This window comes from Pelecanus crispus, chromosome 13, assembly GCF_030463565.1.
Source record: "Pelecanus crispus isolate bPelCri1 chromosome 13, bPelCri1.pri, whole genome shotgun sequence".
Lineage (NCBI taxonomy): Eukaryota > Metazoa > Chordata > Aves > Pelecaniformes > Pelecanidae > Pelecanus > Pelecanus crispus.
This window is the reverse complement of record NC_134655.1, coordinates 15,414,526-15,434,245: the sequence shown is the minus strand read 5'-3', so window position 1 is coordinate 15,434,245 and position 19,720 is coordinate 15,414,526. Positions and strand designations below refer to the sequence as shown.

The 19,720-nt window shown below is 47.8% G+C and overlaps 1 protein-coding gene across 3 annotated transcripts in view; it reads right to left on the bottom strand.

The window, feature by feature from the left end:
• The window catches only part of DOCK11 (dedicator of cytokinesis 11), an 85,453-nt gene that overhangs the window by 57,877 nt on the left and 7,856 nt on the right, over positions 1-19,720 (bottom strand). For all 3 annotated transcript variants that reach the window (XM_075720727.1, XM_075720728.1, XM_075720729.1), the window contains exons 2-6: positions 7,239-7,355; positions 6,924-7,013; positions 6,121-6,203; positions 4,900-4,969; positions 2,599-2,694 (exon numbers count right to left, since the gene is read on the bottom strand). In XM_075720727.1, the coding sequence (XP_075576842.1) occupies positions 2,599-2,694; positions 4,900-4,969; positions 6,121-6,203; positions 6,924-7,013; positions 7,239-7,355 (456 nt within the window). The remainder of the gene's footprint in view (positions 1-2,598; positions 2,695-4,899; positions 4,970-6,120; positions 6,204-6,923; positions 7,014-7,238; positions 7,356-19,720) is intronic.

Sequence of the window (19,720 nt, the reverse complement as noted above, 5' to 3'; positions counted from 1 at the left end):
CAGCTGCTTGGTTTTTTGTGGTGTGTTTAGTTTTTTTTTTAATACAAACCTATTTTCATGAACTGGCTTTGGCTTAGTGTTCAGTTCTAACCCCAAAAAGCAGTAAGTCTGGGAGAAGTGTTCCTATGTTTGAGCTATTGATTTTTATGAAAAAAAAAAGCTCTCCAGTATCTCAGAACATCTGCCTTCATATTTGTCAGCCAAAAGGCACTGGACTATAATTCAGGAGAACATTTTGGCAGCAATTATGGTAGCACCATATGCTGTCAGGTCTGTAAGGAGCAGGGTGCATTTAACAGTTGCTGGATATCTGTGTTAGGAGAATCATGAAGGAAGCCGGGGCAAATGGCACTGTGAGTATTTCCACTGTTCTGCATATCTGGAAGATCTACAAATAAACACAGCATTCTTCATCCCAGATAGGAGACTATTAGTAATTTCCGGCTCCCATCATTACTGACACTAGCACATGTTCAATAAAACCACTCATTTGCACAGAACTGGAAGGGAGCATTGCGCTCTGAACAGTAACCTAAGCCCTCTGAAAGGTAACCTCTGGCATCATTTAAATGAGTAGTTAGCTGTAGAGATGCTCCAAGAGGTGTTGAGCTTTAAGTTTTATAACGTTTAAATAAACCTTAGTTCAACAAAGCATAAAAATACATGGAAATCTAAGTATGCTAAGCGTTAAGCCAGCTTAAACACTGATTTAGCACTTCACCGTATCATTCGCAGAAACTTTGGCAGTGGATGCTACAGAAACCCATGATAGATCTCTCTCTACTTATTACAGGGTTGATATCGCTCTTGGGTATGGGATTTCGTGCTAAACCATTTGCATCTTCTGAATTCTGTTCAAAAGGAAAGGCAGAAGCAAGCAGCAAACACTATTCCTATGATCTTCCCCACTTTGTAAGCACTGCTGTCAAAGAACTGTCAGAAGACTATGATCATTTGAATTGAAGACTATAAACCTAGGAGCACAGGGAACATCCCCTCTGATCAGGCTACAGATGCTGTTGGTGAGCATTGCAATTGCAGAGGGATGGCTAGAGAACTGGGGAAGTCCATTTGGGCAGAGATGAAAGAAGGAAAGAGAGAAAATCCTGACACCGTGGTTGTAGCGCAGCGCACCGACACACTGCAAAACAGACAGCAAGAGAGCTGGGCCAAACCAGGGAAGTTCCCTGCAAAGGAAAGGTTACTCTGAAATAAAGGTCAGCAGCTGTAGCCTAATTACAGTTTGCTCATGGGCTGGCTCTCCACAAAATACACTCTGCATATACTTAGCAACAGTGTGAGGTACCAATGTCTCAGCACGTCACAGCAATGAAAGAACCAGCACCCAAAAGATGGGCATGTCCACTTCTGCAATAGCACAGCAGCCTCTCAAAGTGGTGATAAGGCTAAAGATGTTGAAAGTCCTCAGATTTCTCACACGTGCCTTAGGAGGTGTTTTGTAAGACACCGAAGTGACCAGGACCAGCTCAGAAAATGGCTACTGATTTTCAGTATTTTGATACCCGAGTTTCACAAGAGACTTTGTGGATCTTATTAATTGAACTGAAGCCAGCATAGTTCAGATAACATCTCTGAAAAGTGGGTCTGAGGTGCTGGGCACTGAGGCCAGCAGTGCCACAAGAGGCTCAGTCTTCTTTAAGCATGTATGATACCTCCTCCAGAAGTTATAGAAGCAGAAATGCCTTTAAACTTGTGGCTCAGAAAAGCAGAGGATCAGAAAACCCTGTTCTGTCTATCACCTTCAAGCTCATGAGTAGTCATTTTAAAACTCAAATTAAAATTAGCCCTATAAATGGTGCTGTTCTACTTGTCATGAAAGCATAACTCATTGAATTGAGCCTCAGAACAACTGAGCTTTTTGAGATTTACTAATATCCTTACAAAGCAGCCTCACTGCAGCCATCCTTCAGCTGCACAGTTGAGCATAACTCCCTAACATTCCCTCTATGCTGTAACAAGGCAGCTGCGTGGTGGAACAACAGACGGGCTCATTGCCACAGCAAAAACCTGTGGTGGAACTATTAAAACCCTCCATTTCAAAATCTAAGCAATGTCATGCCGGATTACGTACAGAGGAGAACAGGAGACAATGCAGCTGTCGCTTCTAGGTCAGTAATGCTCCATCTCCTCAGTGATATCACCCCTGCTTTTAAAGCAAAGACTTGCCATTTCAATTTAAAGCTGGCCTCTGTACATATTTCCTACCAGCAAGGAAAACTATTAATTCAGAAAAATCTTCTTGGCAGGGCAGCTGTTTCAGTTATTTAAATTGCCTTCCTCTTCTGGGCCTCAGCTGCTCATTCAGAAAACAATCTTGGTTTATGAGAACTTGCTTCGCCTTTTTGTTCAGCTTGCCTGTCATGATTTGAAGTGCACTGGTCTTATATTCTGGGGAGGGAAGGGTCAAAAAGTGTTACCAGACTGGGTTTTCCATTCCCCCTTGGGATACTCTACAAGAGGGACGGATGCCCATCCAAACTCAAACCCACCCATTGCACTCCTGCTAGCTTTAGAGACGTGGTCTGAACTTAGCCTCGTGCCTCGTTCACGATTAACATAACGCTGGATCAAACTCACCTTCATGGTAACAGTGATTGTGCTATTTACATTTGCTTTGTGCAGCCAGCCTTGCTTTATCACACCACCTTTTTGGGAGCACAGAGATGAGGAATCCTGAAAGAGAGCAAAAGATCAGAAAAAGAAGGTCAGGTGAACTGCCATGCAAAATTCCCCTTGGACACAAGGGATATGTCTACCCTGGAAAGCAATACAGTTTTAACTACAGTAACATGTAGAATGTATGTGTAACATGTACAGCTACATGTACAGTGTCAGCACAAAAAATTGCAGTGTTATCTCTTTCCAAGAAAGAGGCAAAACAGGGTAGTTTGGGTCACCTTTAAACAAGAAAGATTACACCTATGCTCATAGAGCTGCACAGCAATTTTGCAATGAGGAAATGCATGTTGGTTCTTAGGCAGTATTTCAAAAACCTAGGGAAGAAGGAAATTTTCAAAACGGTCTGTTTGGAAAGTTGCAAAATGCAGAACCTCAGACTTATTTGTCATTTCCTTTTGTATAAATCCACTCTCCGTTTTAAATTTAGGCAAAAACCACCAAACCCCAATAGCTGAAATGTAACTGACTGGTTTCACATTTATCAAAACAAAAAGTTTCAAGTGACCCAACCAGGCTGTTCTTGGCATACCAGCTGGGATTTCCATCTTTGCTCCTGTCCCGTGGTCCCAGAAAGGGAGAACGGCTCTCCATTCATACCTGTCACCTCCACTGCAGAGGGAGGGAAATGAGACCCCAGACTGATAAAAAAAATTGCCCTGGGACTTCCAGTGACTTAGCAGCAGAGGTAGACCTGGACTGCCTGTCAATGAGCTATGAAGGGACTGGTTTCTATCGTGTCCTGCATCCCAAATGGCAGGTTTTCACTCTTTTCTTGTCAAACTTCTAATGACAAAGTAAATTATCTAATGCTTTATTTCCTTGGGTAAAACAACCCATGATTTCTCCTTTATAATGGTTCACCTTTTTTTCATCAAGAGATTTCTTTTACTTGAATTTCCATTACATAATTCTAATGTAAACACTCCATCAGGAAACTGTAACAGAATCCTTTAGATATGGCCATGCCAAAAGAGATAAATGCCAAAATATCTGCCAAAGCACTGGGAATACTCTTCCACAGCCAACCTCAGAAACTTCACTTGTTTGTGTATTTGGGATACTGACCAGAAGAAAAAAGGTCTCCTTCAAATTTTGATAGCATATTTTTGTCCTTTTGCTTTTTTCAGAGGCATGCTGATAACACACTGCACAGCTCCATCTCCAGTCCAAATTAGATATTAGTAAAGAGGTAACAGCTCAGGTTAACAAGGTAATGCAAACTGACAACACAGCCAAAAAAAATTAAGGCCAAACTTGAAAATACATTTCCATTTAGGAAAAAGCCATCCCAGTCCAGACTTGAGGTGTGCTGGAACATAGACAGCAACTGTGAGAAATGTGCAGGAAACAGCCCCTTCAAATCTTCAGCTCTGCAAGAAAGAAACTTCCCTTTTCCTCTGTGAGTTCCTCAGCAGCAGCATCTTGGTGCCATGCAGGTTTTAAATGGTTTGGCTAAACTCTTCCCACTGTAAACTAAAACTTCTTAATGTCACGTGCGTGAATTAAGCTTCACATGGTACTTGAGACAGAAAAATGCTACCCCACCCTTTTGTAGAAAATGCTATATGCACAGGGAAACATGGCATCTGCATCGTGCAAAATGACCACCAGGTTTGAGATGTCCCAACTGTCAGAGCCCGCAGCTCACCCCCAAGGAAGAGCTCCACGGCTGCAAATCTTCCCTGCTACCAGGTGAGCACAAACATGCCAACTTCCAGAGGAAGCACTCTGAACATTTGCACAGTATATACAGAACGAGACTGACACGCTGCATATTTTGGGTAGAAGTGACTGGTTATGTGGCAGAGCACAGAACTTTTAAAAAGGAGGACCCCAATATCGCAGTGTAGTTGAAAACCAAATTGCCCACTTTTAATTCTGGACATGAAGAATTTTACTTCGTAATTGTTTGGCTTCCTTTTTTTCTCTTCTGCTGCTGCACTGTTCCAAGTGAAAAAGCCATGAGAAATATTATGGCTAATCTTCCAGATAATTTAGGAGACCCTTGGCTCCAAGAGATTATCTTGTCATACTTTGAAATAAATCACTGTCTCAGTTTTGGTCCCACCTTCACAGTACGAAGCATCTCACCGGAAAACCATTCCTGGGAACTGAATTCTGACGTTGCCTTGTAAAATCCGCTTTTTAACAGATCTTAGAACGGAATATGTAAAAAAAAGAAAAAAAAAATCTCCTTACCTCATCCTTTTCAAAGTCTTCATCAACTTCAAACACATGGCTTGGAATCTTGTCTGGCCTAAAGGATTTGCTGAAATCACAACACATTTTCATTTTTAATGACTGGGAAATGAGGGTCCTCCAAGCCAGCAGCTGATGCTGGATCCAGAAGCAAGAGCCAAACTGCAGACTACAGAGCACAGCAGAACTGTCCTCCTGCAGAAGATAGATTTCAAGAGACCTACAGCCCCTGGAGAAAACTAACTTCTGAGTGCATTTCATGGAAATTAAGCAGTATGTAATTAGCTTTCCCCATGTTAGCTATCTGATTCTGCAGAGTTTTTGCTGACTTGCATCTATGCAACATAGAGATGCAGCAGGCCAGTCTATCTTCCATCTTGCTAAAAGCGAAGCAAGATCAGGCTGCAAGGTTATTCACAAATTTTAATAGGACTTGATCAACAGTGTTGCCCCACTGCTGCTTCACTTCCCCGTGAGATCCTCAGAACAGACCCACTTCAGGCAATTAACAAGAAAAAGCATTTAACAAGCTGCCAGCACACGAGCAGCCTGAACAGTGGTCCAGACATGCACACAGCATGGGGAGCGAGAGCAGAGCAGGCGCCACCACTGAGAAATGGCAATCCAGCAGAAATCCGAGATGTATACGCCTGTCTGAAAAACCCGATTAGCTTTGGGGCTGGAACCACTGGCACAGCCTGGCATTTCAGAGCACGCAACTCTCCAGCACCGCCAGCATTAACAGTGATACTACACCACTGGACTGAAGTTGTAAAACAACATCTCAGTGACAGGGGGCAGAAAAAGGATCTGCTCAGCATGGGAACACCATGTCTAGCACGCAGAGAACATCAGCCCAGAGGGACAACAAGGCTCCCGGTTGGGGATGAGCGGACACTACCAACACTATTCATCCCCCCATGTGCCCAGGCTGCAGTGTGTTCTCATCCTAGATGGAGGGGGCTGTTTGCATGCTGATGGATAGGATGCGAAGTAAGGAGCCATGCTGGTAATACTGTCAGCATCTCCCTGATCCAGCTGAGTGACAACGGCGTGATAACACAGACCTCTGGCTCTCTAACCCTCAGAGTGACGCGCCTCTGGAGGGAAGGCCGCTCGTGGGACAGGCATCGGGAAAAAGGGCAGATTGTTTCTCCTAAGCCTGATCAAACCACAGTCCTGTGACCATGCATTAGTATTCCAAGGGAGTGCAACACTTACCAGGGCAACATCCGAAAGTCTCCTGAGTATTCCTCATACTTGTAGTTTACCACATGCCAGTCTGAGCTGTAGGTTTTAATGCACTGAAAAGAAAACAATACAGCTCTTTGAAAGCTACACCAAGCAAAACAAAACCATGCACGAGTCTGAAAGGTTACAGACCGCTGGGTGAGGTAAGCACAAGTGGAAAAGGTCTGGACAAGCTGCTTTACTTGTTTTGTGCTGCAGTGCAGAATTTCGTAAGGAACCTTCTCAGCACAGAGACAAAATCACATAGCATCTGGCCTGCCACACAGCTACTGATTTTGTATTTACATCGCTCCAAGGCTTTAAAAAAGGAGTAGTGATTTGGGAGGGGACTGTTTTCCAGAAAGCACCAATTTTCTGCCCTCGGAAATGTAGTGCCTCTAACTCGATATCAACCGTCGCTTGGTATTTAGTTTCACTGCACTTGGAAGGAACGGTCCTAGAGAGCGGCACTTTACAGAACAAACCCGTGGCACTCAGGATGCCCCGGGGAGGCTGTGTAGCCCACCCCTTGCCCTGCTGCATGCCCGCACTGCAGCTCAGGCAGGTGGTGCAAACCCACACACCTTGTCTGCATACAAAACCCACGGGAAAGAAGCACCGCACAAGAGGCACGTGCAAGAACTATCTCGTGCGGCCAGCCTGCCGGTGGCTGGTGCTTTCCACACAGGAAAAACTAAGTGATCTGCAGCCTCGCAGACCAGGAGCTACAGCAGAGCATCTTGCCTAAGGGAGAAAGTGCTGAAGGCAGGTGTTGCATGGACTTTTGCCCCTACCTCTTTGACAAAGAGACTCTGAGCTTTCTTTAGAGCATCTTCTGGCACTGTAGACTGGACAGTCCTTCTTTGTCGACCGATGACTGAGATCTGCAGGGAAAAGGAGAACATGATTTTGGTGCAAACAAGGTCTTTAGGGCTTGATACTTGCTTTAAATAAATGCAGTGGGCCCAAATCGCCAGTGGGTCATTTCGGTTTTATGTGTCAGTAATGCAGCCAAAATGAACATGTGGTTAACAGTGGAAATTTTCCAAGGTAAGCAGGACTGGAGATGAGTAAGCCTCAAACATGAGAAACAGCCAGCACAAACTCACAGATACGTCGTCGATCGGAAATATCAGCAGGTCCCGGAGGGGATCACTGTAGATCTGAACTTTGCGTTGAAGGATCACGTTCTCATAGTCCAAGGGCTCAACCACTTTGGTTTTTTCCTGCAGGAAAAATAGAAGACGATAAAATTTACATATATATAATACATACAATAACCAACATCTTGTGCTTCATTTAGTCTGACAATTTCAAACCATGTTACCAATGGACTGCTCGTTAATTCAGCAATCTGATACTCACATGATGCAGGTAACCACCGATGTGCATGTTTTGCAGAGAGGGAAATGAGGGGTTAAGTTATTTGTTATTTGTTATTACTTCCTGGTAATATGCTATGGGAAGAAACAAAGCACTGTGGTGCTCTGGTCCAAGCGCAGTCTCTAATTTCTTAATGGAGCAAGAAATCCTCCTGGACAGGCCACAGCTTTAACAGCTGCAAGGTTCAGCATCTTAATGTATGAGCGGCTCATCCATACAGCTCAGAAGAAATACGGCCTCCCACACTGGCTCCACTGAGCTCAAAGCTGGTTTTGCTAGAGGAGCTGATGAGAGCCGTGCTCTCTCTGGAAACGTGCTGCTGGTGAGATGAGAGTGAGCCTGCTGCTACGACCTCCAGAGCAGGAGGCTCACCCCATGGAAGGAAGAGCAGCATCCCTCTGGAAAGGCAGGAAAGCCCTCTCCATAAATCACACCTCAGCCACTGCTGAAGGCTTGAAAAATCTGGGGCCTGGTTTTGCTCTGACTTACATTTCTGGGAAGCAAGATGAACTTTTCCCAAATCCCTGGAGTCATGAGAAAAAACTATTAGAAGAACATCGTTATGTTGGCTATTGCAGTACTTTGTCTCTGTTACAAGTCCAGAAAACAGAACTTAAAAAAATATGAGAAAAACACGAACTTCTGAAGTAGGAAAATGTCATCTCAGCTGCTCAGCCCTAGACTTCAGACTTCATAAGCAAGAGTCAGGCACTTAGCACTGCAGTTGTGAAAATTAAACCTTACACCAAAAGCAAACCCATGATACTGCATGTGAATGGTCATAATAAAAGGGGAAGCATATTCAGATACATCAACGTTGCCTTGTTTTGAATCTTGACCAAAAGGCTGTTGATGCCTGGGTGTGCCATGGACAGTGCTTATGAAACCCTTCCAACAACCTCGTGACGCCTGGATGGCACGTGCCTCTGGCCATAACACCCTTGCAGGATGGTGTGTTTGGGCTCTCCACCCTTGGAAGAGGAACATCTGATGCTTCCCCATCAGCAGCAAACTTTACTGCCCAGCTGAATGGTTTTGCCATGATGAACTATTCACATAGCATGCTCCCCAAGTTAAAAATGAGACCAGTACAAGGTCTCCTGCTGAAGACAGCAAAACCTGCGGCCTGAGAAAATGAGTCCAAAATGAGGATCAAAAAGCTCAGCACCGTTTAACACCACAGGGTAAATTGCTGCAGGATCAAGTGTTCGAACAGCCCAATATTGCTTACGACACGTGAGATAAGCCAAGAAATCAATATTGCTCTTTCAAAACCAATCATAGCCAAAGGTTTTTCTGTGAGATAAGCCAAGAAGTCAATATTGCTCTTTCAAAACCAATCATAGCCAAAGGGTTTCTGTCCTGTGCCTTTGGCTCCTGAGTCTCCAGGATGCATTAAGTAATGTTTTCAAGCCCCTTGCAGCAAATGTGAGCCACGGTTTTGCTTTAATGACAGCTGAGCATCTCCTGCGTTGAAGTGGAGCTGGTGCTGGGACTTTGAGGAGGCAGTTGTCATGCAAGGGGGTAACGGCCCCAGGCAAGAGCTGTTTGGGGATAGACATCTTTTAATCTTGTTTTAATATTTTTCTGAAATGCTGCAGAAAATCTTTGTATGGTAATATCTTCTCATGCACCTTAAAAAAAAAAAAAAAAAAATCAAAGAACCAAAAAAATTTTCTTTTCTTTTTTGCCATACATACATACATGTGCCCTGGTTTCAGCTGGGATAGAGTTAATTTTCTTCCTAGTAGCTGGCATAGTGCTGTGTTTTGGATTTAGTAGGAGAAGAATGTTGATAACACACTGATGGTTTAGTTGTTGCTAAGTAGTGCTTTATGCTAGTCAAGGACTTTTCAGCTTCCCGTGCTCTGCCAGGTGCACAAGAAGCTGGGAATGGGCACAGCCAGAACAGTTGATCCAAACTGGCCAAAGGGCTATTCCATACCATATGGCGTCATGCTCAGTATATAAACTGAGAGGGGTTGGCCGGGGAGCAGTGATCGCTGCTCAGGAACTGTCTGGGTATCAGTCGGCAGGCAGTAAGCAATTGCATTGTGCATCACTTGCTTTGTATATTATTATTACTGTTATTATTATATTGTTGTAATTATTCTTACTATTTTACTTCAGTTTATTTCAATTATTAAACTGTTCTTATCTCAACCCAGGAGTTTTCTCATTCTTACTCCTCCAATTCTCTCCCCCATCCCACCGGGGCAGGGGGAGTGAGCGAGCGGCTGCGTGGTGCTTAGTTAACTCCCTGGCTGGGGTTAAACCATGACAACATGGTAAAAACAGAATAAAAATCCAGGGTCTGTAGCAGACCTGGATGGTCCATTGGGCTGAGGCAGCGAAGGCAGTTGCCTATCTTAGGCTGTCTCTGGCTTCTGTCACCCAAAGGACCAGCCCCACCGAGCAGAGGCCATTCCTCTGTCACAGGTGCACAACTGGTGAGCTCTTAATATGTTCAGAAAGCAAAACTGAGATGAAAGCTTTTCCCCACAGCACTTCAGAAATGTAAGGCGGGTACCTTTCACGCTGTGTTTCCCAGGACTGCATCCCAGCAGAACGACATCCCAGCATCTCTCTGATGGAGGACAGCACAGAGCCTATGTGCAGTTAAGGCCCATTTTACTATTGTAAGCAATGCCTGGGTCCCACGCAAGCCTCTGTGCAGAGTGATTTCCGCACAGCTGTTCGCCAAGCACCCACTCTGCTGTGATTCTGGCTGTCCACAAAGAAACTCTTACTCTTGACTGGGAAAAATATACCTCCTGCCCCAGACAGTTTTGCATTCAAAATGTCTCTTTTCCATGCTGCAGGAATCCAGCATGGATTAGCTCAGATATCTGAAGCAGTTCCCTCTTAATTGCTCCCTGGAAACTTTGCTTCACTGCTTGCACAGTCCTGAAAGAAACCTCACAAGCCTCAGTGCTGTGTTAGCACCAGCAGAAGCACTGCAGCCATCACGGGAGAAGCCCATCATTACCGGTGGGAAAGACAAAGGTCCTTGGCAGAGAGCCCACGCTGGGTGCCAGAGTGGCCGGGTGCTGCTGCCCGGCTCCCCCGCCGTGGGGGATTTGGGGCGAGGGGTGGCGAACGCTGCCAGCCCCAGTGCTGCGTGCTGCCAGCCTCACTGCACGTGAAACGCCTCTTGCTCCTGCATCCAGGACCCAAGCTGCACAGGCATCTCATGAAAAAGAAAGAGATCATCTGAAAAACAGGAGTCCCAAAACCCCAACAGGTAGACAGAGAAAAGGAACCCATTTTAGTCTCCTGCTCTTTAAATGCTTAATTGAATTTGGTTAATCATCTGAAACACTGGTCTTATTTCAGGATAACACCACGCACTCTGAAAATTTGCTAAGCTTTGCAAATCAATGTAAATTAACAGGACATTCACGAGCTGGTCTCCCATTTACAGGTCTGGGGCCACATGTCCCCAAAGCTCGGCCACCCCACGAGACCAGGCAGGACTCTACAGACCAGGCATACGGCGCTCTTCCCACCTGTCCAATTTACTTTTCTTGCTGCTAACCACCACAGCAATCCCAGCAAAACTCAGCAGTGTAAGCTGGTTAAAGGAGTGCCATGAGCCCAGGTGCTGCTTACACCAACTCCTCGTCTCACCTTGCCCCGGCAGCAGCTGTAACGGTAAATTAGATTCCCTCTAAGAGCCTTTCACATCACTATGGCATTAAATAGTGGCTTTGGGTATGCAGAACTCAGGCCTTCTGATCACACTATATCTTTAGTCCTTTTTTTCTTTTTTTGCAACACGGTCCTGAAATTGGGACTCTGTTTCTAAAGTTGTTCTTTTTAAAAGTTGGGGTTTTGTTTCTTTTCTAGCTCTGACATCTCTGATGACCAGTAAGACAAAGTCCTGGCAGTGACCTTCATGGGATTTGATGACAATTAAAGGGTAAGGACTGAAAAGGATCCCACATCCTCACATGAGAGGCTTCAAAACCCATACAACACTGCCCACCACAGATACAAAAAAGCTGCTTAAAATAACTCACTACAGCCCTTCCACTCTTGTGGATTTAGTGACATTGGACAAAACGTGTTGTGCAGGCTGGTGCTGTGATCTGTATCCCGTGAGGCCGTGCTGAATCCTGGGACACGCGGCCAATGACCCAGGGAGCTCCAGGAGATGAGGGATGCGCACCTGCGGGGCTGCAGAGAGCTGTCACCCAGGGGGGCTCTGCAGCACCCACAGACAGGCATTTCTCCTCTGGAGCCGTTAGAAATGCAGTCCCTAGAGCTCTCCATACCCAAGCTGTGCTGTTTCCCTGTTTCAGCACACAGCAGCCCTTTGTCACCTGCAGCACAGTGTCACGCCGGCCGTGCTCGCACCCAGCACAGCGCAGCCAGGCTGTCAGGGCCATGACAGGAACCACAGCAATGTCTCTAAAGTGAAGCCAAAAGATGTAGGTCAAGCTGTTTGCAAGCAAAGCAGCTGCTCACGAAAGGATGTGGCCTGTCACCTGCCTGCCATCGAGGAAACACAGACTCCACTGTCCATCCAAAATTGTGCTGGCTGCCCAGCGGGGCCAGGCATGCCCATGCCCCTGCAAACAGACCTGCAGAGTAAGGAGGGAGCCATCACAAATATTTTTCGCCCTTTCGCACACCCTAGTACCCAGTGTCCCAAGAGGGCTGGAGGTAAAGCTTTAAGCCCTGAAAATCAGATTTCAAAGTCTTAGTTTTTCTGATGAGCTTGGTTAAAGCACACACCTCCCGGCGTCCGGGGCTCAGCCTCGCACTGCCTGGCGCTGTCACAACAGCAGATGGCACCCACCAAAGTCATTATGAAAGCAGAGGAAAAGCTATTACACTAACGCAATTAGAGTCTTAGAAACCACAAATTCCTCCACAGGGAAAGCCAATATCCAAGTACAAAGAAATGCTGCCAGTCCAGCAACGAAATCAACCCATTTCTGCAGGAAAAAACATGCAGTGCTGTCAAAGCAATCCTCTTCTCTGGCATACACACAGCAGCTATTTACCCGGGGCAGGCAGACGGGTGCACGGCGATGCTCCTCGGGTTCCTCCGACCTCTTGCAAAACAGCAGCGTGGGCAGGTTGGGGTGAGCTGCCTTCTCCCACGGCCCCCGCGGTTGCAGCACCCCGAGCACACCCAGAGCAGCTCCCAGCCCAAAGCACACCGCAGCCCCCTGCACTGGGACAAAAATCAAGACCCGTGGGAAACACCTCACAAGGGAAAAACATAAACATGATTTTAAACAAAGATAACAGGAGAGCAGTGTACCCTCCTGGATAAACCCACTTGCTTCTCTTAAAAAAACCACTGGTTGAAGCCCCGCACACCAGCCTGCTCCCAAAACCACACATTGCTCTTTCTGTCCCTCTGCTTCTGCCCCGAGACTGCTGCTCCCCTGAGCACGGGGCCATGCGGAGCACGAAGAAGAGGGTCGTCTGCCGTGCTTCAGCCCCCACCCAGGCTGAGTCACGAGGCCCCCCCTGGACAACGGCACAGGCGAAACAAGAGCCTATCTATTAGAGTATTGACTCCCCACCAACAAGCAAGTTGGCTGGCATTTTAACAGGAAATTCAATGAAATTACTTCAACAGAAACATGCCCACAAACACCAACGCAAGGCCCTGCCTTTGGCCAAGCACGAGCATAAAGAGGCCAGCACAGGAAAAAGCCCAAGTAAAGGTCCTCATCCTCAGTGCCCTGCTTGTGCTACCACGCTCTGCCAGCCCGAGCACCAACCCTCGCTGGAGGGAGACCACCAGAGAGAGTTTGAAGGAAAGGTTTAGCAAGGGAATTACCCATTAACCAAGAAGGGGGAATCTTAAGAAGTCAGATGAAATTGTCACCTTTCTGTAGCCATTTGCAAAGCTTATGAAATTCCTTATAAATATAAGGAATTGTTGAACAAAGGTTCACAATGACAGCTGATGATCTTCATGTGGGGAAGTACAGGAAAGGCCATTTCTATTTTAAACTTTTATTGCCTGAAAAACGGTAGCCACCCGTCTTCTAGTGTCCTGCGTTTGTATACCATACAAACCTGCCAATGTTTTTATTATATGATTAATGTTTTTCTGACATCCTGTTCTCCCAGAATGACAACAGGTATAATCCAAGTGATGTGAATGTACAGGAAGTGAAGAAAAAATGTTTCATTCAAGGATTTTTTTGAAACAGTGACCGAAGGAAAACTATCAGAAAGTTTTGTATTTTCAGACGTTTCAGGCTGGCTCTCATTTAAAGTAATATCCAGAGAAGAAAATGGCAAACATGGCTGGTTTGGCTCTGCTTTAACCCATTTGCTCGTCCCTTTGCGTTGACACGAGCCCCACGGCGGCTGCCAGCGCGCGTTTCCCATCGCACGGCAGAAGCCAAGCCCAGAGCAACCCCCAGCCCAGCGCAAGAGCTGCACCATGCTCGACTTTCGCTTCCCACGGTGCTAACGGCCAGCGCACGCACACATGCGCACTGCTCCATCGCCGCCCGGCGCAGCCGGCCCTGCAACGCTTCCTCCGTGCCTTCCACTGAAAAACTTGTGGGTTCGGCAGCACCCGGGACGTGGCTTTTTCTCACTTCCTCAGAAATGAAGCTCTACCCAGTGCATGCATCCACACTCACAAAACAGCTAGAGCGACACAAGTGATCCGAATATTAAAAGTGATGGTTCTTCAGCTAAAGAAGGAAGAGGAAATAGCACCGACCACGTCTACATGTAGTTGTATTGCCTCAGACTGTGCAACTGTTCCCCAAAATTTAGCGAGCATTTTACAGCCTATCTATTCACCGACTCATCTGTTGCAACCCTGTAATACACTTACGCGGAAAGCCTGGCAAAGCCTGAATTTTAAAACAAATCCCAAAGGACCAAGTAGGTGAAACACACAGCAAATAGGAGGCAAAGTCAAGCCGGGGGCTTGATTAAAAGCTGAAGGGGGAAAAAAAGGAAGCGTACAACTACCCTTTGGACATACTAGTCACAGTCACATCACTTCCGAGACTGGCAACAGCCCAGGGCAGAGAGGGACCACTTCCCACCGCAATGCACAATCTGGAAAAGCAAAGATACCTCGCAGACAGCGAAGAGAGCTCCCTATTTTTTATTTTGCCCATGAAACCTGACAGTACATGGGAGAATTTAAATGGCACCTGGGAACTGAGAAAATTCACTTGGCAACCCGTATGGGCATACAGAACTGAGGAATTTCTATCCATAGAATAGTTTTTTCCAAAGCCAGGGATTCAAAGATGTCGGGTCAGGGCTCTCTCAAACTATGTGATCTATAATAGTTTTTTCTTTTGCTTTTTTTTTTTTTTTTTTTCCAAATAGCACATTTATTTTGTGACTCTTCACTTTTTCTGCCCCCAGTTCCCGCACTGCTGTCTGATCCCATTTACATGCTCTAATTCAAGCTTGCAGGAAGGCTACAGAACTTCATTTAAAAAAGCTGAGATTCACACATAATTCATCATTCCAGGAACCTAGGCATAACAAAGAACAGCGAAAAGTGGGAAACCCTGAGCTTGGCTATCCAACGCCTGGAACCACCATAACCCTGGGCAAAGCCAGAATAAAGTCTCTGTCCCAAAGACTTTGCATTCAAAAGCACAGGAAAGAGGGCAGAGGTGGAAACAGAAATGGGGGAGGAAGGACAAAAGGGAGACAGTGTGAGTCAGCACACATGGCAGCAGTCACAACACGATGCAGCCTTGCCACTGCCAAGGTTTGCGGGCTTCTCAGCAAAGCCACATTTTGGGAGGAAATCAGAAGGGAGGCAATGAAGCAGCTCTCACCGAGCGATGGGAAGCTTGTGCCCATGAGCCTGCTGCAAACCCAGCACTCAGCTGGATGCAACAGCAGGGCCCAGGGCAAGACGCAGAGATGGACTACGGTAAAACCACAAGGATGAAAAATAGTCAATAAAGCTGGGTATGAGCAGGCCAAAACTATTTTTATACTGGCCATAGAGAATGAAGTTTAAAAACACAAGAGGAATGCCCAGACTGGAATCCCAGCTGTGCTGAAGGGACAAAAACACTGAGCTTGAGACCACGGGGGAAATGTCTGCACCTGGGACAGGGGAGAGACACAGGCTGCAAGATGGACACACAAACACACTGAGAATGTAAGATAGACACACAAACACACTGAGAACTTTGTGAAATGCCAAGGGAGGAAAACCGGAGGAGGAGGAGTGGGGAAGCAGGGAGAGGGAAGGGTGCCAGGAGCTGGTCCAAGGTGGTGCAGGGGCGGGTGGGATGGGGGATGCAGGTTTTGTGCAGCTGGGGATGGGGCCACGCTGGAGACAGGTGAGCACAGAGGTGATGTCCTGGGAAGCGGGGCTTGTGGCAAGGCTGGGGCTGTGCAGCTGTGAGAGGCGGGAGGTGGGGACAGGGAGGCCAAGAGGGGATGGCGGAGTGGGGTTTGCACTGCAGACAGGAGAGAGGAGCCCCGTGGGCAACCAGGAAGGGAAGAAGGATGAGGTGAGGAAAAGGGGTCTGACAGGGCAAAATCAGGTGCCAATGCTCTGCACAGCCCTCCCGCAGGCAGCGGGCGAGCAACCTCTGAAAGAGCAGCATTTATCCCAGTGTGTCTGTCCAGCAGGCTCTGCCTGCTGCAGGGCAGTCCGTCCTGCACCCCACACCCTGCTCACCCAAAACCTGCAACCCAGAGCAAAGCTGGCAGCACTGTCTTACATGGATGCTCACAGCACAGGGATGCACGTGGATACTCTGTTGCCTAGAGCAGAAAAAGGAAAGCAGGACACAAGCTTGCATGGGCCAGACCAAAGCACAGGAGCAGATCTATGGCACACCAGCCCTCCGAGGGCTCTCCTCTCCCAGCAGCAAACAGATCCTCCTTCGGGCAGCGTAGGGTCCCCAAAGAGTTGTTAGGTGATGCCTTCAGCAGGGTACCCCAGCACCTGCTTTTTCCCCTGCAGTGACCATCCTACACCCTGGAAAGAAATGTTTCCCCAGCTGAGGTCCGGGCAAGCAGACTCTCCCTTCCCCAGTCCCCAGCACTCCCACAGTGAGCTGCAGGACTCGCTTTGTCTCTTTTACACCCAGAAGCGTGTACATGGGGCTAAGGGAGCCCAGTGGCTGGTCAGCAGGAGATACAGCTGCAAGTGCATCATTGCCAGGGTCTCATTAGATCGGGGTCTGGGTGAGAGCTCCCACACTCCCATCTCCATACAGGAGTTATGTGCCAGTCTGCACCATGCACCAGCTCTGAAGCACAGTACAGACAGTACAAGGCTGTTGTACCCCTCTCTCCTCCTGCTCTGTGTTAAATGGAGGTGGCTGCGTCTGACAGCAGCTCTCAGAGAATTAAAAAGCCATGTGGCGGGAAAGGGGAGGATGGGTGCACAGTTCTGCCACCCTACAACAAAACACTTGCAGTGAAAATGACTCATGCTTTCCATCCGAAAAGTGTGGAGCAAGAGCCTGCCCCCTCTCCTGCACTTCCCTCCACCCCGCTCAAGTCCTCTGCAAAAGCATCTCACCAGCCCTGACCAATTCTTTAGTGACAAAGCAAATGTTCGCAGTTACCAGCGCTGTCTCCGAGAGTGGCGCAGCACCAGTGCAAGACACCAGCTTGGGAAAAGGCTTGAAGAAACAGTCAAAAAGTTGATGTCAGTGTAGACATACAAACATTTACCTGTCCTTACTTCTTAGGGCTGGCAAATAAAATGAAGTCAGGCCTTAAAACATCTTCAACCTGGCTTAGAAATTACAGGAAGTCAGGATAATCAGTGTATGGTTCTTCATTTCCCTTCCACTTATTTAGGAGAAGTGGACTCCACACTTCACAGCCTTTAGCAGACCACCTTTTGAAATGACGGCCAGGAACGCTTTTTGTTCCTGAAGGCTTCAGATGCTTGCATAATCACTTAAGCAAAGGAAACAGCCATCACAAAGAAGCCGTGTTGCAATGAAGCAGTGAGAGTTCACAGCCAACCTGTGAGTGGCCCACGCTGCGAGGCAGTGCTGCCGCTCCAGCCCACGTGCACTTCACCTTCACACATCACCTCTGAACACGATGCCCTGAACAAGGGCAGAGTCAATAAGAAAAGCACCATTGGAGGTGAGTGGTAGCTGGGGGCATGGCCCATCTCTGGCACAAGCACACACTCGAGGTGATCCAGCACCATTCCTGCACAGGTAGGGCAAGCATCTGACATTGCTTGCAGTGCCATTGTCCCTTTGTGCAGGGAGAGACCCTGTGCCCTGACCTTCCTCAGGATCACCAAGTGCTCCTGTGTGAGAGGCACCAGTGACAGCTCAGCACAGACTGCCATTGCATCTCCAGTCCCCAGACACAAGACCTGAAGTCCTGCATGTCCCTGCCTGCACAGGTACATCCTGGCTCAAATCCAGCCCTTCTGCACGAGGAGCAGAGCAGAGGGATCGGCATAGCTCTAAGTCAGCGGAGCTGCACCTGCATCCAGCTGAGCATTTGCCGCAGAGCATGAGAGATGTGGAAACACGGCATGGCTTTGATTTTCTCCTCCAAAAACAACAGCATTAATAGAAATTGGCAAAAGGGTACTGGTTTCTATGGGACAGCTGAATTTCTGCCAGATACGGCTTCTCAAAACATTCTGTAAGCACAGGCATGCTAAAAAAGGAAAATAGTAATTACAATGACAATAATACATGTTATTTATATAAGTTCTTAACTGGAGCATCCCAAAGTGCTTTTCAGATGTCACTGGTATTTCATCATTTATTTATGTAGTATCAGTTTTATATTTAGCATCCAGTTCCAGAATAGCCAGCTGCAGAACATCTTAAAGCAATTAATCGCACATAAGCAGAACCCCTCCCTTTCCTGCCTGCTCTTAAAAAGTCTTGTTTTTCAGTCAAGAAACCACTTGCATGTGGGGCCAAGCCAACTGCGCAGCCCCTCCCCGAAGGCAAGCAGGCGAAACGCTCCTCGGCTCTGCTGAGGCACAAACCGAGCCAGGCAACAGTGAAGCGACTAGCCCAAGCCCATACAGCAACACCGGGGAAAAACAGAGCAGGAAGTTGCAAGACTGTTTTGGGTTGCCTTAGCAATACAGTGAACACCCCCAGCAGCAAAGTCAAACCCCAGAGATGTCAGTGGTGGTTTAACCAGCTCAGGAAGTTGTTTGTCTCGGCCCCCATCTATGCTCTGTCTTTGGGCTGCAGGCATCGGCCACAGGTGCAGATGGCTGGAGCCGCTACAAAGTTAAACTCTTCTCCTCAGCAAATGCAGGAGGACCTGTGGACGGGCTCTGCAATGGACGGGCTCTGCAATGGACGGGCTCTGCAATGCTTCAACCCACCTGCAGTCAAAATGCCGTTGTTGACAGAAGCACCTCAAAGTTTGCCCCAGATGAAGACATCTATACAAGGTCCAGCATTATGCAAAGGGACAAGGGAGTGCTTAGGGCTCCCCAGGCACAGAGGAAAAGGCAGAACTGCGAGGGAAACCTGTCGGAGCTGAATGCAACTTTCCTGGACCCCCAAACTGCCACAGAAAGTGGATGTCTGTCGGCAGCTGGGTTTGCCTCCCTGAAAACCAGCTTTGCGGGCATTCAGCGCACCCCAGCCAGTACCATCATCTTCCTCCAAGAGATGGAGGCTCCCTTCTCCCCTCCTGACTGTGCCTTTCCTTCCTGCCCCTATCATAAACCCAGCCCCTGCCAAGCCTCTCATCTCCCTGTGCCCCTCCACTCCTTTCCAGCTGGCACAAGGCTTCCCTCGAGTCCCCGCTCCAGCTAACCTTGTGTCCCCGAGAGCCAAGCTGCAGAGCCGCGGGCTTGGCAGGCTGGCAGAGCCCTGGCAGGCGCAGGGCCAGCCGCCATCCTGAGCCATGGCTTCCTCCAGACCTGCCGGGAGATGTGCCCTGCTCCACACAGGCACTTCAGTGCAGCTCCAACCCACATCCCAGGCTCCTGACCACTGCCAAAATACAGTTATATATATATGGCTGTTACAGAGAGCAACATAAGGCACTTCAACATGACCAGGTCCTAATACTGCACAGGAAAGATGTCGTCTTTCTGGCTGCACCTGTGCAGCGCACCCTGCTCTGGGGACGAAGGGAATGGGTTGCGGTGGGGATGTCACCCAGCACGGAGCCAGGAGCAGGATGATGGAGCAGGGAGTGCTCTGGACCGAAACAGGCAGGGTGTCCTTCCAGCCGCAGCTGCTCCTCATGGACAGCCCTGTGGCAG